The 21,877-nt window shown below is 42.6% G+C and overlaps 1 protein-coding gene across 2 annotated transcripts in view; it reads left to right on the forward strand.

The window, feature by feature from the left end:
* LPP (LIM domain containing preferred translocation partner in lipoma) overlaps positions 1 to 21,877 on the forward strand; it is a 298,039-nt gene that overhangs the window by 237,692 nt on the left and 38,470 nt on the right. For both annotated transcript variants that reach the window (XM_062499363.1, XM_062499362.1), the window contains one exon: positions 15,944 to 16,113. In XM_062499363.1, the coding sequence (XP_062355347.1) occupies positions 15,944 to 16,113 (170 nt within the window). The remainder of the gene's footprint in view (positions 1 to 15,943; positions 16,114 to 21,877) is intronic.

Genomic DNA, 21,877 nt, shown 5'->3' on the forward strand with positions numbered 1-21,877 from the left:
TTATAAGGAATTGCTTTGACTCAGATTCTCTGAGATGAATCATAACCCACTTTCTCATCTGAGATGCGAAGAAAAAATTCCAGCTCTGCTGTCAATGTCAGCATAATCAATACAGAGTGATTCTCAGGGTACAAAGATGTAGGGGAGGATTAAAAGAATGAAGAGACTCAAAAGTAGCCAAACTTTCCTGCTGGTTTTAGTAAGCTGCACTATTTTCATGTTCCCAAATGCACCTTGCTGTTCATCATGTCATGTCATAAACACGTGTTTTCATGTCTCTGGCTGCAAGCCAAGGTCACAACTGCTGCTCAGAAGTCAGGAGACTGTCACCTCAAACTGGCAGGCAGATCACGAGAAGCCAGCCCTGGCAGATATTTGGGATGCTACAAGCAGCCAAGAGTAAACCTGTTTTGATTTGTGAAACCTGCAGTTGAGATGTCCCCTGCCTGGAGTGTGCCAGCCCAGATTGTGTCAGCTGAGCAGGAGAGAGTGGCAAAGCACCATGCCTGTCCCATGGCCCTGCCTCAGCCAGTCCCATTGAGGGGAACAGACAATGTCAATAGCAATAGGATCACTGTGGGTGCAAAGCAGAGATGGGAGACTACATCTGGTACCTTGTCGCCAGCTTTCATTTAGGAACTTGCTCATTTGCTTTTTTTTTTTTCTTTTTTTTCCCTTGTGTATCTGCTAAGACATGCACAGAGCTGTAGAAATAATTACTTCTGGAAGTGTGAGCTAAGAGCCAAAACTCTGAAAAATTGTGTTCACAGCACCAGGGTCAAAAGGGGACAGCACAGGTAGTGGCGTGAGTTCTGACAGTTGACAAAATGTATCTCCCTACTGAACACAAGTGGTACAGTAAAACACCATGCCAATAGCAGACCTCTTTGTTGAGAGTTTAGAATTCTGGGTACTACCATCTTCCACAGCCTAAGGCACTGTCCTCTGCTAAAGATAGACAGCTGGATGTGCGATGTGAATTATTTTGTAAATCCTTCCAAATCACTCTCAGCCATGCTAAACTGTCTGTTGAAAGCTGTGAATCAGGCTGTGTTCAGTTAGCAGCAATGTTGAACTTTAATATACAATTTCCTCAACAAATTCTGGTTCCAGACACTATCTTGAGAGGTTAATAACTTCCTATCTGCTCAGTACATGTTCTGATTCTGTCTGTACTGTCGGGGCAGGCTGGGCAGATGATGTGCTGCATTCTTTGTGAGTGCAGGTTGAAAGAAGGGATACTTTTTGTGGGGGTTTTAGTTGCTTCTGTTCTCATTTAAATTTCAACTTGAAAAAACCCCAGCTTTTTAAATGTCTCTATTTCCTCACTATGTGCTTGCTGTGAAACACAAGTGAATTCAGCATGTGACTGTCAAAAAAAACTGCAGGAAGCCTGAAGCCTTTTACCTTGAATTTTCACTTGTGTTGATGAATGGCTGGGACATGACAATATTGACTTTCCATTCCTTTTAGTGCAGAGATTGTGATCACATGAACTAAGGAATTATCTCTGGCTGAGCTGGAGGGAGACATTTAGAAAGGACTCTAAAGTGGATCCTTTATGCTGTGCAGAAGACTGTCACATGAAGCCAGCTCTTCTGGACAGGAAAGTCCTAGTGGTCGTCACTGCCAACGTGGAGCTAATTCTAGTCATGCGTTCTTGCTGTCGTCTCTACGAGCTGGGCAGCTGCTTCTCATTTCTGTCCCGTGGCTGAAATTAGTGAGAATCCTAAAATGCGTAAATAAATATGTGTGTGTGTGTACACATACATATAATGCAGAATACTACCTGGAGTCTGATTCTAGTGGCATTCCTTTTTTCTCCCAGTCTGAATCTCAACATCTTGCATCCACTGATCCAGGTTTTGATGCCTCCATGGGTAGCGTGAAGTGTGACTCACTCCAACACTGGCAAATCTGATGTGTGGTTTTTAGAGGAGGGAGGAAGGTATGGTGGAAGGGCGGGACTGGGGAAGGTATGACTACAATAACAGTGGATGTTTGGGTGGGACATCTTAAAATACTCCATGTTTTATCTCTATATGCCTAAAACCATTGTCTTCTTCTAAAGATAAAATGGCAAAGCACAGGCTTCAGTGTGCTGTGCTTGTGTAGTTCCATTAGACCACTACTGATGCTAAGACCACTATAACCTCTTCTATGTGTACTCAATTTCCATGCACAGCAACAAAAAGGGGAGGAGAGTGAAAAATGAAGGATGATCATGGTCAGATTTATTTCTACTGTTTCTTCACAGGCAGAATTCAGAAGGTGAAGGTTCCTTTGACTTTCTCATGAAGCAATACTGGAACTCAGATGTTTTTGCAGGTTCTAATATTTGGACATGGATCTGAAGCTTATCTCAAACTTTTCTGGAGTCATCTGGTGTAGAACATGGTTGTAGACTTCCCACAAGCTACATAATGCTTTTTGTTTTGTAGGCCCTCATCTGTGTAGGGATGCTTAGAACAATGGAAAACTATGAAAGCAATTTCTAAAATGTTTGAAATCCCAAAAGGTTCTGTTTTGAAGGCTTTTGTAAGTTGTAGCTTTCCACTGGGACAAAAGTCTCCCACACTTTTTCCTATGCTGTGGTGGGAAATACAGCTTCTCTGACCTACCCATCACATCTGATTTTGTCAACCTAATAAAGCTGCATCATTTTATGTGCAAATGGAAACCTACTGACTTAAGCCAGTCTTGGCTTTCTGGGCTTGTCATATAAATTCAAAAGAAGCTGACTAAGTTTACATCAGCTAAAATCAGACTTAGTATAAACTGTCTCTGCATTTACCTCAGATCTAAATTTGGAGGTCTAGTGGATTTGAAATTATTCCATTATCACATGTAAACAAGTCCATCAGTTTCCCCTACTGTCACACCAATGAGTTTAATGAGGATTAGGTACCCTTACTGTTTTCACAGTGAACTCCCATGAATGTAGGAAACCAGTAAAGAGCACCCTGAAAGTTCAGAGCCCAGTGATTTGCCAGCTTTGCTCGTACAGAGTTGCCGTCACTGGTACGGCATGTTCAGGACATTTTCCAACACCGAGTTTTTGGCAAACAGTCCCTGCTGATGATGGCCTTTTCTAATGCCTGCTCAAGGGCATTGGACTGGCAGAATTCATCGTGAGCTCTGGATATTGAATCAGTCCTTTCCAATTGGTTCAGCCGTGGGAGGGAGGAGGGAAAGCTTTTGCGGTTTCAGTTTCCATTGGCACAAAATTTTCAGGTCATGAATTGTGTGAATAATTCAGGAGACAGGGATTGGTGCCCTTAGCATGGAAACCCTTAGCATAGAAGCCAATTCAGGAAGAATCTTCCATCTTAGTTGTACTAAGATGAGTGATGAGTAGTACTTTGAGCACGCCTTTGTAGATGCCGGTCAACATCAGAGCTTCCTCATAGAGAACTTAAGGTGAAATGTCAGGACAGTCCTTAATCATGATAAATGGATCAGTACCCACAATTCTCATGTCTCCTACTGTTAGTCAAGAGGCCCTAGAGTCAAAACCACCACCTCAAACAGATCAGACTTAATGCTATTAAAGAGCTTTGTTTTATGATGCAAGGTTTTTTTAAACTTATTCTTTTTAAAGCCTTGCTAATTTTGAATCAAAAGCTGTAGGATGTGTGAGAGTGACACATGCAATTGTGCAGATGGATTTCCACATACTTTCTTTAAATAAAATAATAATTGTTTTAAATATATATCTCATATTTTGCACTAATTCAGTTGTAATGGAAAAAGAAAACTTTGATACACTTGTGCAGAATGCTCTGAGAATGTGGCAATCAGGTGAGCATAATGATCTGTGGATACTTGATATGAGTGCTCCATCATGGACTCCAGATGAAGCATGTGCCACTGGGAGGCTGTTCTCAAATTAGGGAGTTATCAGTATTACTTTCCATCTGTCTCGGCCAGTAAAAGCAGGTCCCATGACCCAAAGGAGGAGCAGAATTATAGTTATTACTTAATTACATCAGTCTAATAAATATGGTGTTACCAACATCAAATGGCATTTTAAAATTACTTCTGCTTTCAATACCGATGTCACATTTTAAGATCATGACATGTGTGGTCATTCTGAATAGCAACAAATATTGAACGACCCCTGCAGAATCAGAGTGCTTCTCCATCCCAGGTTGTAAAGTTCCTGTTACTTGTCCAAGAGAGTAAACAAATATTGGACCTTGTACCTGTTTGGAAAGGTCTCAGATTTTGGGGTGAAGAAGGAAACCTCTGTCTAGTAGGTTGCTTTAATGAGGAGAAAAACAGCATTAATTGATTCCAGTTACTGAGAAATTTGGAGTGATGGAATGCATTGCAAGGAACAGTGGATGCTCAGCATACAGGTGAGGTGGTTTCCAGTGCCTGAGGGATGTGATTTATGGCCAGGCTGCTGTCAACACACAGACAGCGCATGTTTCAAAACAGCAAGGAAGCTTTGGGCTGGTGCCGGATTGTGAAAGCCAGGGTTTTCAAAAGACCTGAAATAAATGAGGTGCTGGTTGAAATTTGGTGTGACATCTTCTAAAGCAGCCAGACACCTTTGAAAACCTTAGGCCTTAATGTTGTTTGGCCTATGAGAGCTGCCATTTGTTCAGGACACTACTCTTTGTCAGATCCAGCCTTTCTTCACTTTTTTTTTCTTTCACTTTTGGCAATGAGGAGATAGGTTCCCTCCCTGTTTTTTGGGTTTTGTCAGATGTTTATCCTCAGGCAAGCATGCAGGAGGTATTCCAGGTTGGTAGGCCAGAGCCAATGGCACAGGAAGCATCTCTGACTCAAAACTTTGCCATTACTCAGGCAATTTAATCTTCACCCCTAAACAGAGCCTTTGGTGAAAATCAGTTCATGCCACAACCTTCCCAGTGATGGCACAAGGCAGAGACAAGCTGTGGAATACCAGCTGGAACACAGTCAGGCTGTGGAAGAGTGAATTGAGTCATTCATGCCCAGCCATAGATGTGATTTTTGGCTGGGCTTGAATCTGCTTAACACAGTGATGGTGCCTATCCTGGGCTTGTGAAATGGATTGGCTGGGTAGGGGGACAGAAGTGGTTTGAAATGCCCTTGTGCAACATGGACACAGTTGGAATTTAAAGTCTTTGGGACAGGGGACATTGTTTGCTCTATGTCCTGCACCTAATATCACAGAGCTGCACCCCATTACTTGGGCTCCTTGAGCCTGCTTTCATGCTGGAAATGGCAAACTCAACTACAGTCCTTTGGGAATGTGGTAAAAGACAACTCATTTTTTGACCTAGATCTGAAGGCTGCTCTCTGTATCAGTGTTAGTCTTAGCTGGTCCCTTCTGACTGCACTCTCAGTTCAACTCTGCAAGAAAGCTGAGAGCTCAGGAGAATTTGACTGATTCTTAAGGTGTGCTTGCACTGAGCAGCAGCATGAGCCTGTGGACAGCCGGTCAGTGGTGCTTCCCACCTGGAGGAGTGGCTGGGAGAGGCTGCATGAACCATTGCACAGTGAGCTCCAAGCCTCTGCGGAGAGCAGCTCGTCTGGCCTCCAGTTCTGCTCTCTGTTACAGCCATCGCTTACGGACAGGGTGAGGTGCAGCAGCCCCTGAAATCACCCTCCACTGCTCTACCAGCAAGGCTGGTGTCCTGAGCTGGGGGGGGAAGGGAGCAGGCTGGGACAGCACACTCCGACAGACACCTGCCAAAGGACCCAGATGGGCCGGGCAGAACTGCCCCACGAAGCTGCTGCCACTGGCACCCCCCGTTAGTGACAAGGTATTTTTTTACGGCTTTCCAAAAGAGGATCCTGAAATTCGGTGCAGCATTACAGAACGAGCCCAGAGGGCCAGGGGATAGCTCAGGAAATGCGCCCCTGCTTGTGGCACCTGATGGGGGTGAGAGACAGAGTGATTCCTGCCTGGTATGCTGCCTTCCTTTCCCTGCAGGAGATTCATACAAGCATGGTTGGCTCACCTTGTATGCCATCATATATTTGGTAGTTTCACTGTCCAGGATTTATCATGCAATATGGCTTTGCGAGTGAAAAGAGAGTAGCTCAGTGGTTGCTGCTGTTGGGATCACCAAAACTGCCAAAATTTGTCTGATCTACAGCTCAGCCAGCAACTGTTCCCTTTGCAAAGGTCCTTCCTAGGAGGGGTGAACCCCCACAGAATCAGCTTTGGGGTAAATTGCCCAGAGAGAGGTTTCCTGCCAGCCTCACTAGGACTTGGCTGGTAGCCTCACCTTCACCTGGGCTTTAGTAGAGAGCCGATGAGGTTGTTCCCTGTATGCCACATACTGGTAACATCTCACTAAAAAATAAGATTTCGACATTAGTGATGTGTTCCAAAGAGAAGAGTAATTTCTGGTTTAGAAAGTCTTATTTTCCTATGAAAGTAAAATAAAATAAGAGGTTTCTCAGCTTTTGAAAGCATGGGAAAGGGCCACTTTCTTACAGCCTTTGTAATTTTTGCCCAATATTTATTTTGGAAAAAAAAAAAAAAATTGTTTTTATGTGTCTTGCTTTTTGAATTTACTCCATGCAATCAGAGAGGAGTAATGGCACAGGAATGTGGGGGACTTCTGTGAAAGTATGCATTTTTTATTTTCATTTTTTTATCAAATGAAATGATGCTACTTAGTTAAATATTTGTTGGCTGGCGGGGGTTGTAAAAATTGATGCTTTGAAAATCTTGCCCCAAAACACGAACTTGTGTTTAGTTAGAAAGTGTAATTATGGAATGCTACTTCTTTCAACCCAACTCTACACTTGCAATTTAAAGCTACTTCTTTGCCATAGCCATGCCCGGTTCTGCCCAGGCTGGGAGCAGTGGGGAGGGGAAACGGAGTGCCCAGCACACAGCAGGGGACTTGTTTGCCATGCTGGAGAGCCCGGGAGAGGCAGGGCTGCGGGAGGAATTGCTGTGGCTGCCAGGGACACCCCGAGCCTGGCTAAAACGGGCTAGCAGCTCCTTCTCCTGCTTCCCCAGCCTGGCTAAAACGGGCTAGCAGCTCCTTCTTCTGCTTCCCCAGCCTGGCTAAAATGGGCTAGCAGCTCCTTCTTCTGCTTCCCCAGCCTGGCTAAAATGGGCTAGCAGCTCCTTCTTCTGCTTCCCCAGCCTGGCTAAAATGAGCTAGCATCTCCTTCTCCTTCCCCAGCCTGGCCAAGCTGGGCTAGCATCTCCTTCTTCTCCTTCCTCAGCCTGGCTAAAACGGGCTAGCAGCTCCTTCTTCTGCTCCCCCAGCCTGGCTAAAACGGGCTAGCAGCTCCTTCTTCCCCAGCCTGGCCAAGCTGGGCTAGCAGCTCCTTCCCCTGCTTCCCCAGCCTGGCTCAAATGGGCTGGCAGCTCCTTCCCCTGCTTCCCGAGCCCGGCTCTTCAGTGCACATACAGCCGTAGTCTCTGTCATCTGGCAGCTTTCATCAGCATTAAAGGAAACATTTCTAAAGGAAATAGAGTACATTTTACTCTCTCCCTTGTATTTTCTTGATCGATTAGCAAAGGGAGGAATGTTACCTCTCTCCCACTCTTTTTTTCACCCTCTTTTTTTTTTTTTTTCTTTTCTGCCTCCAGATGTAAGCGGGGCTCTATTTCAAGCCGTTCGCACATGGTTAAACACGTGCCAAAAAGTTGATACAATGTAACAACAACGGGGGGGGGTGTGGAGAAAATGCAAAGCATGCCGCAAAAAAGGTGTCCGGGATGTTAAAAATTGTAGAGCATCACTGACCCCCACTGGGCTGGCACACTCACTGCACCTCATCGGTGTGTGGGGCTCGGGACACGCTGGCCTGCGAGGGTGGCATCCTCCAGTCGGTCCTGACGGCTGCTGCCCACCCCAGCCTGTCTGCTTTCCTCATCTGCATCGTGGACGCAGTAAAAAGGCATTGGCTTGGCTTGCTGCGAGGGACATTGTGGTTGGAGGGCAGACAGGCTCACTAGTGGTACTGTTAGCTACTCACTGAGATTTTTTTGCCCAAGTGCTTGGTGAAGTCTCTCTTGTTGGGGGTTTATAGAAGCAGGTTAAACTAGTATATATCAAGAATGCTGTAGAGAGAGTTGGTGATGCCTTTGCAGCAGTAAGATAATTTCCATGTCTTCTCAGGATCCTGTTCAACCTGAATTTTTATATTTTTTTGGGGAAAATCAGGAGTGGTCCTCTCCATTTTGTGGCTGTAATAATTTTGGCAGGTACCTCTCATTATAATTTGCTTTGTATCAGAAACAAGCTAAATTGTCTCTCATGTCCCAGGATCTTCAGGAGAGGGGAATGTAGATGGGTGAAGGTTCACCACCACACAGGTGTTGAAGGAAGCAGAAGCCTTTCCTTCTCTGTCAATAAACCAAGGACAGTAGCAGAGACACAGAACTCTGTGTGCTCAGTTGCTATGTGGCTCAGCCAGAGTGATGCCATGGTCCACACAAGGAGCAAATTTCTCCTCCTAGGGAGGGGATTTTAGCAAGACTGGTGCTGGGAGCTCCCTCTGAAATGGACTTTTTATGCCACAGGCCCTTCTTACCATCAAGCCTTTTCAGAGATGGCCGTGTGGTTAAAGAAACCAGACTGTGATTGAGAAAATACGGTTTCAGTTCCTGGCTCCATCATAAACTTCTTGTGTGACCCTTGGAGGTTAATTTAACCTGTATGGGTCTCAGGTTCCCTGCCTGTATGTTGGGTGTCCTAAGTGTCCTCTACCCTCCCTGGGGTGTTGGAAAGGTTCACTGGGAGGGTTGGAGATCAGCTGGGACAGTGATCTTGTGATGAGCAGCATGAAGATATGTTTGAGAAGGTAAAGTGCTGGCAGAGTGAGCCTGCATAGTTGCAGTGTGTTTTCTCTGTGGTGTGGAATGGGACCTCCGGGGCATACTGAGAATGTGTCAGGTTTTTACAGCCAAGCAAAGTGAGAATATGAAGTTGTATTGTGGTTGGAGGAAAGGGATGCAAACAACATGAGAGTGCAGCTACTTCACAGTGCTGTACAGTACAAATGACAAGTAGGTCACTGCAGGGACCTGTACATCTGGAGTACAAGTGAAACACAGTTAAGGCAGAATAACCAGGACACAGTAATTAAATCATGGCCTTGGATTTAATTTATGAAGTGTTTCAGGCACACAATGAAGCATGAAGCTGTGTTTGCTGTGAAAGATTGTGTTTTTTGACGTTGGCTGAAGAAGAGGGAATTAAGATTGATCTGTCTCATGTCCAAAGGCTGTGTAAGACAACTGATGCATACAGCCTGCTACTGTCAAATGGTGACACTTCAAGCTTGGATTCTGGCACAAAAAACCATTGCCAAGGGCTTCCCACTCAGTGAAAAGTCTTGAGTTCAAAAGCAAGAAAAGAGTAGGTAAGAAAGGCAATGGTAATATGAGCATAATAATATAGTTTTCTACAAAATGTACAAAATGCCTCTGGGTTTCCCTTTGTAGATTATTGCAGTGCCCGTGAGTGCCAAATGTCAGAATCACTCTGGGACAAATATGATCAACACATCTGTGTCTTGCTTAATCAGTTAGACACATACCTCCCATGCACTGCAGAAGGACATAAACCCTTCCTTGTGGATCAGAGATCCCTCTTCTATTCCCTTTGGATGAATCAAAGAACCTAGGACCTGTAGGGTACTTCTGAGTTGCAGAAGCTCTGACACTGGGACTTAACTTGATTAGGATGTACTAAGTTAAGGTCTGCTGTTACACTGATATCCTAATAATCAATTGCTGCTGCTGTATCCCCTTGAAATGGAGTAATTGTGCCTGTCTGCAATAGGTGTCCTGAGGAATCCCACGTGCTTGGGAAATGCTTGAAAATCCTTGGATAAAAGTCACTAGGAAAGAGGCGGGAGAGAAGGGAAAGTCTTGTTACGTTGTTGACTTATGGTCAACATTGTCCTCGAAATGCTGTTTTGTCATCAATATTTCTTCATTAGGAATAATGATTTTTCCACATTTACTGCCAGCTGATTCAAAGCCATCCAAAAGCAGAATGTGTCATGAATCTCTAAAATGCATTCACTGGTGAACTCTAAACATTGGAAAAATAACACTGCAGAAATACTGGGTGTTTTGAGGCTGCTAGGGGAACTTTTAATGTGATATTTTGTTCAATGTATTTATATATTTTAAAGGTGTTCATGGTACTGTTTTGAAAAGGCAGCGTGCTGTATCTTTTTAGTTCTTTCTTGCATTGTGTACTAGGGCTGCAGTGAGAGCTGGGGAATACACTTAGCTGATCAAGGGAAATTGTGTAATTGATAGGCACTGAGGATATGACCTTGTGGTATATTCCCACAGCACAGTTAGGTGGGAAACAGTTTTTTCCATCATGCAGAGTTTTTTGAGATATTGTTTTTTCCCCACATTTCAGCAAACGCAGAACCTCCCTACATTGATGCTTTTATCAGAAAATTATCCCCTATCTCTTCTCTACATGGAATGCATGCTTTGAATTCATGAATTTAAGCCTTTTGTGGAGAGGTTTGCACATTTTCTCTCTGCTTTCTCTGCTCTTGGCATCTGTAGTTTACTGCCTGAATTATCTGTGTTAGGCACTGTGCATCACAGTGATGCTGTCAGTGGCTTAATGTCTAAGTAGGTATGACATAAAAATAATGCTGTAGCCTAGAAAAGGCTACTGAAGTCCCTAGATGTGCAAACAGCAGCATCTCAAGCCACCTGTGTGGAGTTACATTGCCTTTATCTTTGGCTCCAGTGTGATTGCTATCAGAGTATTACTGCCATAAGCATTAGTATGACATGTACCTATTCCATCTTCAGTGGTGGATGTTTGTCCCATTTGCTCATGTTCCTAATCTGACATTTAAAAGTGATATATGTCCCAGATACGGTTGGACACCATGTGTCTAATTCCTCATCTCCAGATTGTGCCCAGTTTCCGGCCAAATCTTAAGAATCTTGCTGAGTAACAGCTCAGATTATGGCCTTTTCTATTCATCTTAACAGCTAAAACCTGCATCCAAGCTCCAGTGACCTTGAATCACTGCAACACCCTTTTCAAAAAATGTAGTTTCTCTCTATTCATGCTCAACTAGCTGCAGAAATAACTCTTTGGCTTTTAACTTAGGTCAGATCATTTCTGTCTCTTAGTCATAGAGTCATAGAATGTCCTGAATTGGAAGAGGCTCACAAGGATCATCAAATCCAACTCCTAAACGTCTCTCCTCTGGTTTCATTTCTGCCTTATATCAAACAGAAGCTTCGTGTCTTTACCTGTATAACCTGTAATGACCTATTCCCACCCTTATTCTAGTATTCTCTAGTGACATATCAACTCATCCTTCCCATCTGAAGGCGTCTGTGTTCAGTCTTCAAGCACATTCTCTTTTGTGTTGTCTTTGTCCTTTCTTCAGAAGCATTCCATTAAACTTCCTTTAAACTCCCTCCAGGTCCTCTTTCAAATTCTAACTTAACCTTTTCCTTTGCTATACTGTCTACAGACTCTTCGTCAACAGTAAAACATTTACAGTTGAGACCACAGCTTCCCTTGCTGATTGGTTTTCTCTGATTTTTTCCTTCTATTTCTTATCAGTTCTGGTTGTTATTGCTTGTATTAGGTTGTACACTCCTGCAGTTGGGCCCTTCTTTGAATTCTGTGTTTTTCCAGTACCCAGCAGAATGGATCTGTTATATAATCTGAGCAGCCAGGATCTCAGGTCTTAGAGGCAAAAAAACAAGTAATAATAGTAATGAGATAACAAGAAGTTAGAACATGGCACCATGTGCAATATGAACTCCTCTTCTCCCTACTTATTCTTTAGATTCACAATATCTCGAATTTTTTACACAACAAAAGACAGTGAGTGAGGAGGTTTCAGAATAGAGTATAGTAGCTGTTGTATCCTTTCAGCTGCTGAAGTGTTTCTGTGTGATCCATTCATTAATGATGGCATTTTCAGCAGGGAGGTCTCTATGGGCACTTCTGTACATCCCCCCAAAGGTAAGACCACCATGTGGCAGCCAGGCTGGGCTGAAGGAAGGTCACAGCACGGCCAAGGTTATGAACCCCTTTCATGCAAAAATAGAAGACTCCGGTCTCCCAGGCTAGCTGCCAACATATCGCCTTCTAGTTTTGCTGAAAAGATCTCGAAAAAGGATCTAAAAAGGGCTGAAGGGGCAAAAGAAGAATGTTGAAATGACATAGTTTCTCATCTTCATGCAGTTTAGTGCTAATTTTGTCCTTTGTCTTTAAGCTGCCTTTTAAATGCTGTTTGTGGAAAGCAAAGGGGTCACGTTGTTCTGTGTTTCTACTGTAATACGCTGCCTGCTAGTTTTCTCTTAGATTATTTGTGTAATCTTTTTTGTGCAATCTGTTTGTTCTTGAGTCTTGCAAACTTTGCCTTTGCTACTTCTTTCCCAATAAGCACTGCAACTTGTTCTGTGTTCACTCATGGGTATTCTGCACACAACAGACTGGGTTATTTGAGCCAGTGTGAAAATATTAAAATGGGGAACATGTGTGGGCACTTAATTGTGGTGAGCCCAACCACAAATACCTTCACCGTTGGTAACTGGCACACAGGAAAAGCAGACCTTTGTTTTGTTTTTATCAGACATAATGACAGATACATTGTTTTTAGTGGGGTATTTCTGGTTTTCTAAGGAAATGAGGCTTGTGCAATTGCGCTGCTGTGTGCATGTGCCTGTCTGCTTGTTAGTTCCTCCCTCACCAACACTTGAAACTAATAGGCATTTTAAACTACATTTGAGTGAGTTGGAGGAGCTGGAAGAAGAGACAAGTTTTTACAGAAGTCTTGTGAGTTCCCAGATTGCACCAAGGTCTGCAGAAGGTGCAGTCTCCAGTGATTATATTGCTGCAAACCAGATCAGTTGTGTATTTGCCCATGTGCTTTTAAGTGGATCCAGCTACCCAACTGTAAGCTCCCAGATTTGCTTTTACCTTTTGAGTGAGTGAGTCAGTCAGGAGAGTTGCTAGGCACAGAACTTGTGTTTTGATTCTCACTGCAGTGGCCATGTCTCATGAAAAACATGGTTTGCTCAAGGCCACAGTGTTATAATTTGCATATAAACTTATAAAAAAGGAATCTTTCTTTAAGCTTTCCTGTTTGAGGGTTTATAGGAGTATTTCTGTCTGTGTACTTAATAGCAGTAACTGAACTTCTCATAAAGGTAGACAGATTAAGTCTGTTGCTGCCTCAGTGGGAATCTTCCGTGGAAAAACCCAAAAAGAGGAAGGAAAGCATCAGGAAACAAACTTAAAGGGGAGAAGTTGGCCAAGACTTGTGTTGTGATACTCTTTGGTTTGTATCTGACCACCAGCAGTGGTTGGGGAATACTTCAGATCTATGGGGGAATGTAGCCACAGGGCACATTTGGGAGGCAGAGAAGATGTCTTTATGCCCTTTGCTCAAAGAGGGGGCAGAAGTACAAAGGCACTGAGTGACTTGTCAAGATTACAGGACTATGTCTTTGAGTTAGGAAACAGACCCAGGTCTCCTGGCACAAATACAGCCAGAAGTATGGTCTCCATGTAAGCAGCTTCTTCAGCAAATGGAGAGGTGCCTTGTTCAAAGAGGAAGATAAATGCTGAAGCATGCAAGAGCTGGCTAAATTATGAATGTGAGAAGAGAAGGAGGGGTAGAAAAGATTCCCACATGTTCTGCTCAGATGTTAACAAAGAAAGCTGAGAAGTGTTTGCATAGACACTATATTATTCCATGTCCAAATGCCTCATAAAAATAATACCGGATGATCACAGAATGGCACACTAGGGAAAATAAATTCTTCAGCGGAATATTCCCTCTGGAAAAACACTGTGTAAAGTAATACACTAATGGCTTTCAATTTCATGTTTTATATATAGAGATATTAACTGCTCCCCAGACATCTCTTCGTATTACAGCCCAGCTACACGAGATGTTTGGAGAAGGCCCTGGAGCAGCTCTGTGCTGTCCACACGCAGGGCTGAGCAGGGCTCTCCTGTGGTACACAGGAGGTGTCTTCTGCCTCCTTCTCAGGGCAGTGCTCGCTCCTGTGGTTCTCTTCAGTGGGTTTGGGTTTTTTTCTTCCTAACCTCATGGTTTTTTCCATTCTTCCCCTATGCTCTGTAGCCTCACCACCATGCTGGGAAACCTGAATTCCTTTTCTGCTCATAAAAAAAGAGTCCTCTCTAGAAGTGTTACAGTGGAGTGATTAAAGCACAACAGTGACAATCCTAATAACAAATGCTAAGGAAAGTTAAGTTTAAATACAGCATTATTAATTCTGTTTTGGGGATTTCCAGACTCATCTGGATTCATCTGGTGAGTTCTCCCTCCACATTGCTCAGGCTGGGAGTTGCTTGAGTCAGGAACTGTTTGTCCTGTAGAAAGCCAACTACAGTTGTGCCATTGTAGCAAATCATAATGATCTGGGTTCTTTTCCAAACTTTCCTAATATATCTCAAATGTGTATATATATCATCCTGCCATATCCTGAGGGATCCAAAAGTAGCTTACATGCTTTGTTCCCTGAATGTAGCTTGTTGAAGTGTGGGACAGGCAGGAAAGAAGTCATGAGTGTGGGGACATTGACAGTGCAGAGTGAAGGGCAGCAGTCCTGCTCTTGGGCTGACAAGACAGATCTAAGTCCTTGTAGGAAGTTGTGCAGTATTTGCATGAAAAGGACAATAAACAAGCCATGGTGGGAGAGAGCATTGTTTCATTACTGAATTATGTAATTCATATCAGGTACATATTATTTCTATATGCCTTTATGAATAATTATATCTTGAACTCAGTCTGCTTTCCTGCTTGTACCTCAGCTCTTGCTTCCCTTCCCACCCTCACTGACCACACCACTCCACCCATGAAGCCTTCAAGAAGTGCAGGGCTACAAGGCTGGGGTCACCACAGCTATTCTTAGACTGGAGAGTACCATTTTGAGTGGGACAATGCTCCAGATCATAGTTGCTCTCTTGCCTTTGGTGGAGTACTCCTGTGTAGTGTAGCTGACCTTGTCCTTCCCTTTCAACGTCAGTTGTTGTGTAAGGACATCAGAACTTCATGGGCTATCTCCATTTTTTAGAACTCAAATGGCAGAGAAAAATGACAAAGGTGTGCCTTCTACCCACCTCTTCCATCATCTCTGCACCACAGTCTTCCCTAGGGAAATGTTTTTCCCATGAGCTAAGGAAATCTTGTCTTCACTTTAAATCTAGCTGCCACATAACATCTTTAGCAACAATCTGAGCAAGGCAGCAAGCCTTTTGTATGTGTGTGTCTGCAGACTTTTTGTTACGCGTTTGTATCTGACATTAAGGACCTTTTTCAGAAACAGACAGAGCTCTTAAGGCTTGTCTGTACTTAGAGTCTTTACCAGCAGTTTCTGATACACCTTTCTTGAAAGATGGTAGGAATAAAGTATCCACTCAACAGTTTCTTTAGGAATAGTTTTTGTGCTTTAAATAGATATAATATCTTAATCTATATTAATCTTTGAACAGGAAAATAAGTTATTGGCTCCATTAATAGAACTGGTTTAAGATGTACAAGCAAAAACTTCTCTTTAAATTGTGCTGCCACTGGATAGCTCTATGATGCCCCCTATGACAAAATCCTTTCATGTGGAAGCAAGGCTTAAGGCACAGGTTTATCCCATCTAATTGAGGAGCTGAGGGTAACTATATTGCTGGGTTAGATGATAGCTGAGTGGTTTGTGTCTGGAGCTCAAGATCCTTATAATGATTGCTGGCTTGCAGCAGCACAACTGACATGAGTGCTGTCTTGGGAGCCAGTTTCAGTCCTTTTAGATCTTTTCATATGGACCAGCACCAGAGTGCCTTCCAGTGGCACTGGATTTTTGCCAGCAGTGGCACAAATTGTTTTTCTGTGGACTGAGTTGCTACATCCCTGCTCTGCAGCCACGGGTGAGTGGAGGCACCTTGTCTGCAGCTGGGACAAGGGGCTTGCTTTGACTGCTGTCCTTTCCCTCTGGTGACAGGACGCTGTGCCCGCTGTGGGGAGAATGTTGTTGGAGAAGGCACCGGTTGCACAGCCATGGACCAAGTCTTCCACGTGGAGTGTTTCACCTGCATAACGTGCAACAAGAAGCTGAGGGGACAGCCCTTCTACGCTGTGGAGAAGAAAGCCTACTGTGAACCCTGCTACATTGTGAGTACCCGTTCCTCTTTGTGCCCTGATTTTAATGTACAGACATGGGAAACATTTATTTCTTTCATTGTTGTGGAGTTTCCTTACAGTTAAAATCTTACAACCCTGCGGCAGTACCATGAGCAACAAGTTTTTTTTATGGTCTTCAGAACTCTGGTCTTTTCAGCTTACTGGGTGAATTACATTTCCTGGTCTGACCTGCCTCTGAAATGAAGTGGACACAGCAGGAGAAAGAGCTGGGTTTTGTGATTGTTTCATCTCCGTAAGGAGTAGACTATGCAGTCATTTTTTTAGCAGTAGTGTGGTTCTCAGCTTTCTGTGTTGAGAAACCTGATACCAAAATGGTTACAGACTGTGGTGCCCACTAAGATTAAGGAGGTGGGATGCAAGAAAGCACTAAAACTTCTAAACTCAAGACTTTTGCCTTGCTTGATAGAAGACCTTTACTGAACTAAGGGTCTTTGGATTAGATATCTTTTGAAGCTTACATTACCCTACAGTTTCATGTCATGCCTCCAACAAGGTCTTAAAGCAAGCAATTAACAGTTGCTCTGAGGAGCTGCACATTTTAAGAGGCTCCCATAATAAGTACCTAGAACCGGTTGCACAGGAGCAAATTAAAGAAATATCCCATAATGTGCCTGAGGCTTTACCTTGGTCTGACCTTAGCATCCAGTATATAAGGATTATCCTCGTAACTTAGAGTAAGAAAAGCACTGGAGCATTCTTAAAACACTGACAGATCTTTCTCTAAACTTCTAGTTTGGAGTTCTGGACGTGCGACCCTTCCAGAATTTGATTTACACTTCTGAAAGTAAAAATTTATGTTTTTCATGACATTTCTGTCATTTCAGTGATAAGTAGAGCAATAATACTGTAATATTCCTGAAAGTGCCACCAGTATCTCATTGTTCTCTCTATTTCTACAGAGCCTTCACAGTGAGATTGTTACTGAAATACTGAATATAAAAAGGGAAGATTGTGTCTTATTTACAGTGGCAGTGATAGGTGGGCCGTGCTAATTTGCTTTTAAAAGCTAAATGGTCTTTTGGTGGAATATGTACCTTTTAAATAATTCCTATTTTTGTTTGCACTAAAATAATTGCACCATAAAAAATTTAAGTTTCATTTTGTGGCAAGTTTAGCCACGTGCGAAGCACTGAAGACTTTAGGAAGGTGCATTCATAATATAATAGGAGCAACTTTATGTAACTGGAATTAAGCATTTCATTGACTTCAGGCTGGAGTTGACTTCATCTGCTTGCAGATTGATACTTTCTTTTCTTCTTTTTTAAATCAAGCACGCATTCTACACCACTCATCTGCTTTAGTTTGGGAAAACATCTGCATTAGCCACTGTAGTAATGGTTTAAGATTATTTAATCCCATTACTTATACACTTCATTAGCCTGAGTGAATTGTTGGCAATGGTTCAGTAAACTTCCTACATTGGGAGATAAAAGGATAGAAAAGAAAGGGAGAAGGATTCTGTTCCTCATTTTCTTTCAAATTTATCTTCTATCTATTTAAGGGATAAAGGAACGATAATTGCTTGGTTGCATCTGCATTTGTATGTTCTGTGATACAGCTTTGCAGCTCTGTGTACAGAGGAAAGAGTAAACGTTTAATAGCTTCCTTTTATATAACCAGAAGGGGCCTTTAAATGTTTATCCATGCAGTCCACAAAAACATGGTTATGGCATTAACCCAAAACATGTCGGGATCCATCTGCTGCTGCACATGCAGGGAAAGGATGGCAGTGCTGATGGGGCTACATATATGTAGCTGGACAGCTGGTACTGTCAGTGGAAAATGGGAAGCAGGAATCCGGCAGTCTGATGCAGTAAAGGAAAAAAAAAAAACAAAACAAAAACAAAAGAAAACAAAAGTACCCAAGTGCATATTAAACTATTAAATGTGGAAGAAACAAGTGTTGTGAGCCATGTCTCAGTGTCTTTCAGAAAGCTCAGGACTCTGCTGCGTTGAAAGCCAGATCTGTGAGTGAGCTAGGCTTCTGCCATGCCGCTGGCTTGAGGTGTGAGGAATTTATGTCCTAGAGCATATGTCTCATTGATTTTTCAGTGGAATGAAGCCTGCATTGGCTTCAGTAGGATAATGAATGCCTAAGTACACTGAGGCTTTGAGCTAGGCTTGCAAGTTGTTCTTGCAGATGAATGAGACCCTTAAATTGATGAGGCACAGTTTTACTGCTTTTGTCTTTAGGTGCCTTTAGATGTGTGATGCAGTTATCCTGAACTCTTGAGAGTTAATAACCTGCTTAAAACCTAGCCTGTCTAGCCACATTCTGCTGAATTGTGGCCTCTGGTTATTTTTGTTTCGGTTTAGGTTTTTTTTCTGTTTCTTCTTGCTTGGTTGGTTGGTTGGTTGGTTGGTTGGTTTTGTGGGGTTTTTTGGTATTTGGTTTTTGAAGGTGGGTGGGTTATTTTTTGTTTCCCAAAGTCCTTGTATCAGAAAATATTTTGGATACTAGGAATTCTAGATCTGTAGAAAGTCAATGGGACTGAAGTATCTTTATTCAGATTCCTCTGGATCTGAATTTCCATGGAAGGTGCAGCAGATGTGACTGGCCCAAGACTGCAGAGCTAATTCATGGCACTGGCCAGCTGAGAAAACAGGGTTCTCAGCTGGTGTAAGTGTGAGTAATTCAGTGAAACTTGTTTCTGGTCTACCTAATTCACACTGATTTCTAGCACACATCTCTATTTTCCCAAGCTGAAAACTCATAACCTCTTATGCAAGCCATAGAGGTTTCATTTATATAAAGAAAATAAACTACTACTTACCTAATAACCCTTGCCTAGTTGTGATGTATAAGCTCTTGAAGACTTTGATTATTTTCTAATAATTTGCTGGTGTGGCTTGTGGCCTTATGCACCCAAAAACTATGCACAAAAACAAAAATAAATATTTTTCAACAATTAGAATTGGCTAATCTTCTCAGTTTGTTGTGTGACTCTTCTTAGCTGTGGTGTAGTGAAGCCATAATTAAGATTACTGTGAAGATCTGTATTTAATTACTGGTTAGTCAGTACCAAGCCTAAATAGCCTGCATAAGGGGTTTTCTTTGTTATTTTTGTTTCTGGTTTTATTTATCAGTGATCCAATTAAGATGACATTCCCCAAAAGTCTGAATTAACATCTAAGGAAATCAATCACCTGTTTGAAAAGAAATATTTTCCTTAATGGGAATTTGAGTACCAGAGTTAATTTCTTTCACACAAAAATCCTCCCACCCAAAAGCCCATCACTATCAATTCCTGTTACATCTTCTGAGTGCAGTGAGTTCTATTGCCAATGTGTTTGCTGGTTTTGCTCTGCATCCAAGGATTCTTTCATTATTGATGTTATTTCTAAAAGAGTACCAGTCTTGTCCATTAAGACACTTCTGCTGAACTAAAAGCAACTGTAAAAACTGAAGTGTTAATAGGAGACAGATGTTTCCCAGTCATTATGACAGGTTAACATGTGAAATACCACGATAGGTTTTCCAGTGTAACCAGTGCACTGCTGTGCATGTGATGAGCACCATGTTTGCAGTATGTTATCAGCATATTTCCCCCCTCCCTTGCAGAGCAAATTACTGACAAAAGAACATTTGGTTTGCTTCCTCTAAGCAGTTGAAGAGATTTTAACACTGGACTCAGAGCAGGGAAAAGGCTAAGCGTAATATCAGTGGAACTGTTATAAAAGAGTGAAGAGCAAGATGTTAAGCAGTGCCAGCTGTCTGCTGTCCAAATAGTGTGTTATCGTAAGAATTGAACACAAGGTTAACCAGACACACCAGTCTGGCAGGAGTGATGCTGCTGTTTTGTGAATGGGGTGTTCTTTGATGTCCAGATAACTTTATCCAGGATGTGGAAATTTTCCACCATTCGTTCTCCCCTCTCCTGGCAGCCTGGCAGTTGGCAGCTGGAGATGTGCATTTTGACGGGAGGGATGGGAGGGGCTGAGCTCCTGCAGTTAGTGTAGAAAGCAGCAATATCTTGCTGATGCTCCTGGCCTCTCAGGGTTTCTTCTGTTGTGTCCAAGTCAAATGTGACCCACCTGAGGAGAGGACCACGGTGGGACTGGGAAGGGTACAAGAAAGCAGAAATAACCAGAGTCAGATGAAAGACTTCAGAGAAATGAGGGCGAGAAATGATGAATGATTGAAGGAGAAGAAAGAAACTCATTTCTGTGAAGCTAGAGCAGGAGAGATGGTGGGTATGCTCTGCAGAGCCCTGTGGAAACACAGGGACTGAGGTTTCCTATTTCTGCTTAGCACTGTGAGATATTGAGGACAATATCTTAAACTCATCTCCAAAGATAATTTACAAGGATTTTTTGCAGGTGAAGTTAATCTTTCCATAGTACTAAAGCTGTGGAAGTGCTTAAAGGAAGAAGGATTATGCATGGAAGTCTTGCCCCAATTATTGCTGTTCTCCAGCCTTGAACTTGGGATAATATTCCCCCCCCCCCCCCCATTACTCATTTTGTGAGCAGAAAAGAAGTATATCTTAGAGGGTTTTTTTCTCTTAAGAGTCGTCTAACTTCCTGGTCTGTCAGTGGCTGTAGTTCAATCTGAGAAGATAGTTCAGAACAGAACATAAAAGAAATGCTGATGCTTTATGAAATGGTACAACAAGAGCCATTGGTGTCATGGAGCATCCTGGGAAAGCTTAAATTTGCTAATCATTCAGAAATATCAGTGTTAACTCAATTTGTGCTCATTGAAATCTCTGGTGAGACTGCTATTGGCTTCAGTGTGACTGGTATTGTAAACCTCTCTCTATGTGCACGTGAGTGTGGTTGGTTGAAAGCTGTAGAAGAACAGCTTCCTGCAGCACATAGGGTTTAAAGTGTAAGGTTGTTCCCTGCAGTAAAACTACATCTATTTTTAAAAATAATTCTGCAATTTGCAAGCAGGGATTACAGCACTAATTTAGCAACTATGTAACAATTTAAATTGGACCAGAAAAGAGAAACTATAATTTAAAGATTTTTTTTTATGATACAAGTTTTCTTCTTTTTAAAGTAAAAAGCCCTTTATTCTTGTTTTTGTCAAGCAACGTATTGAATTTGAGAGTAATTTATGGAAAGTGCTGCCAGCATGGTATTGCAAGTGCTCCACAATTTGAATTTAAACTGCTCAATGGGATCATTAAGACTATTATGCCTGCTTTCCAAAGAGTTTGAATTCAAAATGACAACTGGAACAAAAATATAAAATAAACTAAAGAGAAGTCACGCACTCTTTGCGTGGTGGAATTTTTCTGCCCTCGAAATACTTCATTGAGATCAATGCTGCTCTTCAATCCTCTCCTAGAAAAAAGCTGGTGTTGCTAGTTTTAGTTCGGAGCTCCTGTGTGAGTCATCAGCAGCAGGGAGCTGAACCTGTGACCCGTGGATCGAAATGCATTAAGGCTCAGTCCTGTGGCACAGAGAGGGAGCTGGGCTGTGCCAGGCAGCAGCAGGCTCAGCCCTGGGTAATTCTTACCCTCAACAGAAGTGGTTCATGGGTGTAGCAGCCACAAAACAGGTCCAGAGTTTTGGCTCACTCACAGGTGTGTTTTATTCCTACTGATTATTAGTGGTTTTGTTTTTGCTAGTCTGCACCCAGTTGGTAATTCCTTGGGAAAAACATAATGGCAAGGGAAATCTGTTGCATCTAGTAAACTGATCATTTGTAAAAGTGAAAAATTAAATCCCTTAAGAATGTAACAACCCTTTCTATTGATAGCACCCAGCAACGGCTGATATAAAA

Source organism: Cinclus cinclus, chromosome 10, assembly GCF_963662255.1.
Source record: "Cinclus cinclus chromosome 10, bCinCin1.1, whole genome shotgun sequence".
NCBI classification, from domain to species: Eukaryota; Metazoa; Chordata; class Aves; order Passeriformes; family Cinclidae; genus Cinclus; species Cinclus cinclus.